This window comes from Urtica dioica, chromosome 7 (assembly GCF_054948205.1).
Source record: "Urtica dioica subsp. dioica isolate 48M chromosome 7, U.dioica_male_clone48M_v1_H2, whole genome shotgun sequence".
NCBI classification, from domain to species: domain Eukaryota; kingdom Viridiplantae; phylum Streptophyta; class Magnoliopsida; order Rosales; family Urticaceae; genus Urtica; species Urtica dioica.
In genome coordinates, this window is record NC_142762.1 from 33319061 (window position 1) to 33327204 (window position 8144).

Below are 8144 nucleotides of genomic sequence, written 5' to 3' on the forward strand. Positions count from 1 at the left end.
ACCTTTGTTTATTTGTATGCAGTGATGACGGAAATTTATTTATTATTCAAGCATAGTGGTACTTGGGTTGAACCTGGTCGGTATCATGAGAAAGGATCTTTCGGAATTATGGTGCCGTCTGAAGTGAGCTTCGCTAGTTTGATGCAAATAATTTACGCGTATTTGCGCAAATCACCATCTACCCATACAATTGGCGTTTCATATGCGATGGCTGGTGCAATGATACCTGTTGAGATAACCAACGACGACACGCTGAAAGGTTATTTATACTTGAGAAGAAGGAGGGAAGATGACACGGAGAAATTACAATTGATATTGGAAATAAAAGAAAAACCATCGGGGCTCGATTCTCCAAGAGTTGGATCCACTCGCAACAGCCGTGATAGTGGTTGTGACGGAAATCCCCTTATGCCATCAATACCCGAGGAGGGGTGTGATTCGGTCCCAACTCATGAATCGGCAATTCGTTCTACATTAGGATTGGATGACATTAGGTTGTCAGACAATGAGACACAACAACAACGACGAGGCTTCCCACCACGAAACCCAACTCCTCATCCACCACGACGAAACTCCCCTCCTCAACCACCATGAAACTCTATGTCTCCACCACGACGAAACTCCCCTCCTCAACCACCACGAAACTCTATGTCTCCACCACGACGAAACTCCCCTACTCAACCACCACAAAACTCCCCCCCTCCACCACCACGAAACTCCCCCCCTCCACCACCACAAAACTCCCCTCCTCCACCGCGAAGAACAAGTCCTCCACCGTCCCCTCCACATAGTGTGCCAAGTTCGTCTACTACGAGAGAGGACACCCTTATTTTGGATGGTGATTCCCCTGTATTTATTGAGCGTTATGCATTGTACTCGAATAAAAAGACTTTAAAGAAGCACTTGATGTTGTTCGCCATAAGCAACAACTTCTCGTATATGACAAAGAGCTCGGACAAAAACACCTTGCACATTGTTTGTCCGGGAGAGCATTGTAAATGGGCTGTTCGAGCTGTGAGAAAGGAAAACACACCCATATTTCAAATTAGAAGGTAAACTCTTTGTTGAATTATGAATTTGAATTAGAGTTATCAACTGTTGACATCAATTGTTGACGTCAATTGTTGACATCTGTGAGATATTTCCTCTCAGTCAACAGAAGGCAAATAAGTCACAGATGTCAACAATTGACGTCAACTGTTGACATCAATTGTTGACGTTGGTGAATTATTTTCCTTATTTTGACTGAGAGCGAATATCTCACAGACGTCAACAATTGACGTCAACAATTAATGTCAACAGGTGATAACTCTAAAATCAACAGTTGACATTTGGGTTTTGAAACTAATTGTGTAATTTTCATATTTTAGATTTGACAATGAGCACGCTTGTCCCCTAAACTTAAGGCAATGACGTCACCCTTAAGCAACAGCTTCGTTAATAGGAGAGATGGTTAAGCATAAGTGTATTGATCCAACCGTGGGAATGAGCAAACCAAAAGAGATAAGGAATTACATGCAAATGGATTACGGAGTGTCTATGTCTTACAAAAAGGCTTGGCGGTCCAGAGAAGAGGCTCTAAAGTCCCTCTACGGCGATTCGAAAGACTCGTACAAGTTCTTGCCTAAGCTAAGGTACATGATCGAGACTAAGAATCCGGGTTCTTTTTTTGACCTTGTCACTGGTGATGGCGGTGTATTTGTAAGTTTTTTCATGTCACTCGGGCCATGGAGAACGGGGTGGAAGTACGTAAGGCCTGTTATTATTGTCGATGGTACGCATTTGAAGAATTATTACAAAGGGACGTTATATACGGCATGTCGGATGGACGGAAACAAGCTGATTTTTCCACTAGCCTACAGTCTTGGTCCTTCAGAATCTAATGAGGCTTGGATTTACTTCTTTGAAAAATTAAAGGACGCAATTGGGGAACGGGAGCAACAAGTATTTGTATTCGATAGACATGCTGGTATAATCAATGGCCTCAAGACGGTATTTCCAAATTGTGATCATGGTTTTTGCATGTTCCATCTACACGGTAATTTGAAGACTACTTTCAAGGGCATCACGAATGAGGTGAAGTGGAAATTTTACGGTGCCGCAAAAGCATACACTCAGCGGGAATTTGAAAGTTTTATGGTCATGTTGGACGCTGAAAATCCTGAAATACGTCGCTACTTAGCCAATGATGTTGGGTACCAAAGATGGGCAAGGTGTATGTTCAGGGCAAAGAGGTATGGTATCATGACGAACAACAATGCGGAGTCATTAAATGCATTAAATGTAAAGGTGAGACAATTTCCAGTTTCAAAATTGATGGATTGGCTGAGAGAGCGAAGTATGAGATGGTTTTATGAGCGTCGGGAAGCTGCGGCAAATACACAAACCATTTTGAAAAAAGAATACCAAACCAGAGCAGAAAAATACACTTCATATGCTGTTCGAATGTTGGTAAGTGTTTATTTAAATAAGAATTAACTAAAGATGTCAACAATTGACGTAAATTGTTGACGTTGATGTCAACAGTTGACGTCAATTGTTGACGTTGACGTCAACAGTTGACGTTGACGTCAACAGTTGACGTTGACGTCAACAGTTGACGTCAATTGTTGACGTTGACGTCAACAGTTGACGTCAACTGTTGACATCTGTGATTTATAAGCTCTCTGTTTGTTGACATTGATGTCAACAATTGACGTCAACTGTTGATATTGATGTCAACAGTTGACGTCAATTGTTGACACTGATGTCAATTGTTGACGTCAACTGTTGACATCTGTGATTTATGAGCTCTCTGTTTGTTGACATTGATATCAACAATTGACGTCAATTGTTGATGTTGATGACAACAGTTGACGTCAATTGTTGACATCAATGTCAACAATGTAAGAATTCTCAGTAATTAAATATTAAATATTATTTTTTGTGCCAGGTGAGGCCATCTTCAGTCGAGGAGTTTGAGGTAGTTGACAGAGAGGGCATTGTATATGCCGTTAACTTAGAAGAACATACATGCTCATGCCGGCGATGGCAAGCTCATGAATTTATTTGTCCACATGGAATTACGGCTTGTCGTGAACGTAATCTTCCGGTTGAGAACTTCATTTCCAAGTTTTATTCAACCGAGTATTTGAGGGCAATTTACGCAGATGTACACCATCCTCATGGCGACATTTCGAGTTGGGTTATCCCCTCCCGAGGTGGAGAATATCGTAGTTCTTCCGCCTGAACACGCAGCGCGTGCTGCCGGTAGGCCGAAAAAGAGAAGAATACCCTCTCAAGGGGAGGAAGTTAGGAGGCGCAAGTGTGCGCGATGCGGGGTACTCGGCCACAACCGTCAAACATGCAGTAGTGCTACTCCATTATCCACGGATTAGTTATAGCTTTATGTATTGTATTAATTATACTTTCTTCAGACTACTTTTGTTAGAGAGAATGTCTTTGTTTAAGAATGTCTTTGTTTAATATTATACTTTGTTCAGACTACTTTTGTATCTCTCTGTTTGTTGACATTAATGTCAACTGTTGACATTGATGTCAACTGTTGACGGTAATTGTTGACATTGACGTCAACTGTTGACGTCAATTGTTGACATTGACGTCAACTGTTGACGTTAATTGTTGACATTGACGTCAACTGTTGACGTCAATTGTTGACATTGACGTCAATTGTTGACATTGATGTCAACTGTTGACGTAAATTGTTGACATCAATTGTTGACATCAATGTCAACATTTGACGTCAACTGTCGACATCAATGTCAACAAAAAGAAAGGTAATAAACCGCAGATGTCAACAGTTGACGTAAATTGTTGACACCAATGTCAACAATTGACGTAAAAACCATTAAAAAGACAAATACAGATTGATAATTGAAATATTGTTGATATTCATTAAACATGATATCATAAAATAAAGAGAAATGAAAAGTTTGAGAAGTTTCCTAATTATCATCTATTGCTAACATTGCTTCCTAATTTACCAAAAGATTAAGATAATAGTACTACGTGAACAACATTTTTTTCCTAATTTTCATCTATCTCCATGTCCGATCCAACATGGGTCGCCAACTTCACTGCCCCATGCCTGTATAAGTCGATCGTGAGCTGTTGTCGGTGCATGTTCATATCTTCTTGTTTGACCCCAAGCAGATCTATGCCGTGACTGATAAACTCCATAGCCTTGACGACAAACATGCCACAATCACCACTGTTTTGAAAAAAACTGCGATTAGACAACTTGTTCATCATATAAATACGGTATTATTAAATAATAGTTATATATGTACCCATTGCTCTGCTGTGGCATGGTGAGCGACGTGGATACTGTGAACGGGGCTGAGCTCGTGTCTTCAATACTCATACGATCAAAGGTGTCAATAGAGCAGAGGACTAGTGGGAGGAATTCTGCAATTTGTTGGACGTGGCATGTCACCATTTTTTTATGAGGCTTGTTGCTTGACATAGAATCATAGATTTTAATGGACCGTTCTCGAATCGATACAACCAGAAGCAACCAGTGCGTCCTATCCTTGAAACAACAGGGCAAATAGACGTGATCGACGTCTACCCAGGGCCAAGAGTGTGTCAAGGACTTGTTGGTCGCGGTTATGTAATCATAGATCCGAGACTGCCTTGACCAATTAAACTTGTCCTTGTCTTTGCATTTCCTCCAAGCGTCATACCCAAGGAGGCAATAGGTGACAAAGAAAGCCGGCATAATTGTGAACGACTTTTGCAATTTCCCAGTCATTCTCTTCTTCCGGAGGTAGTAAGAGATGATATCAACACGCTGCCACAAAATATTGAGGGATTAATATTAGAGAACAAAGAGCTTTTAAGTCACAGATGTCAACAGTTGACTTCAATTGTTGACACAGATGTCAACTGTTGACATTGATGTCAACTGTTGAAGTCAACTGTTGACATCAATTGCAACAAACAGAAAGGTAATAAATCGCAAATGTCAACAGTTGACGTCAATTGTTGACACCAATGTCAACAGTTGACGTCAATTGTTGACACCAATTTCTAGACTTCAAAACCATTAAAAAAACAACAGTAGAGTTGAATGTCGTACCTGATCGCTAAGCCATTCTTCTTCGGTCCAGAGGTTACGGAAAAATGTCTTTGATCTAATTTCAACTTCGGTGAAATTCCATCCCCATGGCAATTTATCTTCCAGTGGCTCGTACCAACGTTGTTCATCATCTTTCTTCTTCAACAATCCAAACTTCAGCCATGTCTCCATTACAGTAATGTCCTCAAGATTTGATGGAGTAAAATGAGGAGTCAATGGATTTTTGAATGGACGCGAAATTCCTTTCGTAAACTTCACGAACGGCCTCGGAATGGGTGTAGGAGTGTACCTATCCGGCGGTCCAGTGATTCTCACAGGTCTTTGCGGTGAATCGTCTATGTTAATCGGAATCATCTTCCATGAATCCCGATTTTCCTTATCCTTTGCGGCATTTAACTCGTCCTCCATTTCCTCGCGGGTTCGTCCCTCCGGAACCGAGCCTACAAAGATGAGTTGACTATCATCATACATCTCATCTTCAAACTGCTCACATTCTAATTCTAGAATGCGGGCTCTCGATTGGGACTCAGTTAGTGACTTGATTCTAACTGGCTCTCTTTGATCAACCCTGAATTTAAAAAGATGAATGTCAACAATTGATGTTAACTGTGGACATCAATGTCAACAATTGACGTCAACTGTTGACATCAATGTCAACAATTATCGTCAACTGTTAACATCAATGTCAACAATTGACGTCAACTATTGATATCAATGTCAACAATTGATGTCAACTGTGGACATTGATGTCAACAATTGACGTCAACTGTTGATATCAATGTCAACTGTTGACGTCAATTGTTGACATTGATGTCAAATGTTCAAGTGAATTGTTGACATTGATGAACATAGATAGACATCCAAAAACTTTTCAAAAACCACAAACCAAAAACTTTTCAAAAAACACAAATAACAAACTTTTCATAAAACAAAAACCAGAAACTTTTCATCAAACACAAACCAAAAACTTCATAAAACACAAACCAAAAACTTTTGATAAAACACAAACCAAACTCGACTCTTCAACCAATAATACCTTCTTGAGTCTCTTGTGTATCTCTTATGTCATCTCCTATGCTGACAACCGGCTCAACATCTCCTTCTTCTTCTTTGTCTTCATCTTTTTTTCTCTTTTCAGCCTCTTCCTCATCTTTCTCATCTTTTTTTCTCTTTTCAGCCTCTTCTTTGTCTTCGTCTTTCTCGGTCGAATCTTCTGGATCCTGTAGCTCTTCAGGTTGTGCATCTTGGACAGCTCCCGGTATCATCTTGGCCAGCTCCATCAACTTTTCATTCACACATCTAGTGAATTCTTTGAAGCTCTGTTCCATCTCCGTCTTGAACGCCGCGAACTCTGTCCTTATATGGGTGACAGAGGCTTCAACGGCCATCAACCGAGCCTTTGTTAAAAGTAGACGTAAGCCAATGTTTTCTATTAATAAAGAGTAAATCATGTATGAAAGATTTACAAACCTCATAGTTTTCTCCGATGCCGGACGGATGTGTTGTATACGGAGTGGATGTGCCTCCACCTGATTCCACCGGTGCCTGTCAAAATTAATGTCAACAAAGGTTAGACAACTCTCATAAATCACAGATATCAACAGTTGACGTCAACTGTTGACATCACTGTCAACAAACAGAAATGTCATAAATCACAGATATCAATAGTTGACATCAATTGTTGACATTGATGTCAACAGTTGACGTCAACTGTTGACATTTACTGTCAACAAACAGAAATGTCATAAATCACAGATATCAACAGTTGACATCAATTGTTGACATTGATATCAACAATTGACGTCAACTGTTGACATCAATGTCAACAAACAGAAATGTCATAAATCACAGATGTCAACAGTTGACGTCAATTGTTGACATCGATGTGAACAATCGACGTCAACTTTTGACATTGATGTCAACGATTGACGTTAAAACCATAAAAAAACACATAATCAAGATTAATCACCTTCTGTTTCAGCTTCGGTTGGCTCGGCTTCTTCATTGTCTTCAAGCTAACTTCTTCTCCTCACATTCGCTTGAACACAAGGTTCTCAGATTGCCACAAAATGGTTGAGAACGTGTTGTCAACGACATGAGTCGTTGATTTCCACCGATACATGAGAGGTACATCGGTATAAGACAATCTCTCGCAATACAAGAGTGTCGAGAACACGGGCATGATTTCGTACGCCCAAATTTGAAGTGGGTACATGAAAGAAGGAAGGTTTATCTTCGCCTTGGAATCCTTCTTCTCCACATTCTTCACGTACTTACGGCAGTTTTCAACGAAGAATTTCCAAACCACATTGCCCCACGGGTACGAGTTAAATTGGTCCAAGTCCTCTACCAATTTAACGTACGACCAATCTCGAATGGTCGTACCCAAAGGGGCACCGAGAAGTACGTTGAACAGAAAATGAAGAAGCAAGAGCTTGACTCGCTTCTCATGCGGCCACCCTTGCGATTCCACCAATTTTGTTGTAAGCACGACACGACTGTTGGTCGTCCCGTTGGAGAACAATTCACTGAACAGTCCACCTTCGGCCGGCTCGGTATAATCCAAGGTTGGGACGTCCCCATGGCGCAGCCCTAAGATAGAACAAAAATCCTCTCTTGTGAACGCCCGCGGTTCTCCCCCGAGCTCAATAAAGAGAGTATCTTCCCTCTCTTTTTCACCGATAAAGTAACCGACCCTCATCAATAAATGGTTAATTATCTTTGAGGATCGGGTGACCTTCGGGACGTCCAAAAATTGGCCAAAACAAGAGTTGCGGAACATAGCCTTCACTTCTGGACCCATAGCCGCTGATTTATCGAACGTCTCCAACGTTCCATAAAAACTGATATTATGATCAACCACATTTGATTCACAAATGTACCTCCTCCACCCCTGAATACCGAGCACAATTTCAAACACAATTTCCAAGAACAATTTCACACAATCTCATACACAATTTCAAACACAATTGATAGAGCACAATTTCACACAATTTCAAACAGAATTTCCGAGCACAATTTCACACAATCTCAAACACAATTTCACACAATTTAAAACATAATT

At 40.6% G+C, this 8144-nt stretch overlaps 2 protein-coding genes across 2 annotated transcripts; one reads left to right on the forward strand and one right to left on the reverse strand.

The window, feature by feature from the left end:
* Nucleotides 1-1449: 1449 nt before the first annotated feature.
* On the forward strand, nucleotides 1450-3430 carry LOC149390928 (uncharacterized). Its single transcript, XM_089619892.1, has 4 exons — nucleotides 1450-2451; nucleotides 2933-2992; nucleotides 3150-3249; nucleotides 3417-3430. Exons 1-4 carry the CDS (start codon nucleotides 1450-1452, stop codon nucleotides 3428-3430), a joined length of 1176 nt encoding a protein of 391 aa, XP_089476018.1.
* A 3679-nt stretch (nucleotides 3431-7109) lies between these two features.
* On the reverse strand, nucleotides 7110-7883 carry LOC149390929 (uncharacterized). The gene has a single exon (XM_089619893.1). The coding sequence runs from the start codon at nucleotides 7881-7883 to the stop codon at nucleotides 7110-7112; it is 774 nt and encodes a 257-aa protein (XP_089476019.1).
* Nucleotides 7884-8144: the final 261 nt, after the last annotated feature.

What these genes read in the sequence shown, in the direction of transcription:
- LOC149390928 (XM_089619892.1), top strand. Translation starts at nt 1,450, where the DNA reads ATGGTTAAGCATAAGTGTATTGATCCAACCGTGGGAATGAGCAAACCA. An exon ending in CATATGCTGTTCGAATGTTG is followed by an intron (nt 2,452 to 2,932) that starts GTAAGTGTTTAT and finishes TTTTTGTGCCAG; the next exon opens with GTGAGGCCATCTTCAGTCGA. An exon ending in GAGAGGGCATTGTATATGCC is followed by an intron (nt 2,993 to 3,149) that starts GTTAACTTAGAA and finishes CAATTTACGCAG; the next exon opens with ATGTACACCATCCTCATGGC.
- LOC149390929 (XM_089619893.1), bottom strand. Translation starts at nt 7,883, where the DNA reads ATGGGTCCAGAAGTGAAGGCTATGTTCCGCAACTCTTGTTTTGGCCAA.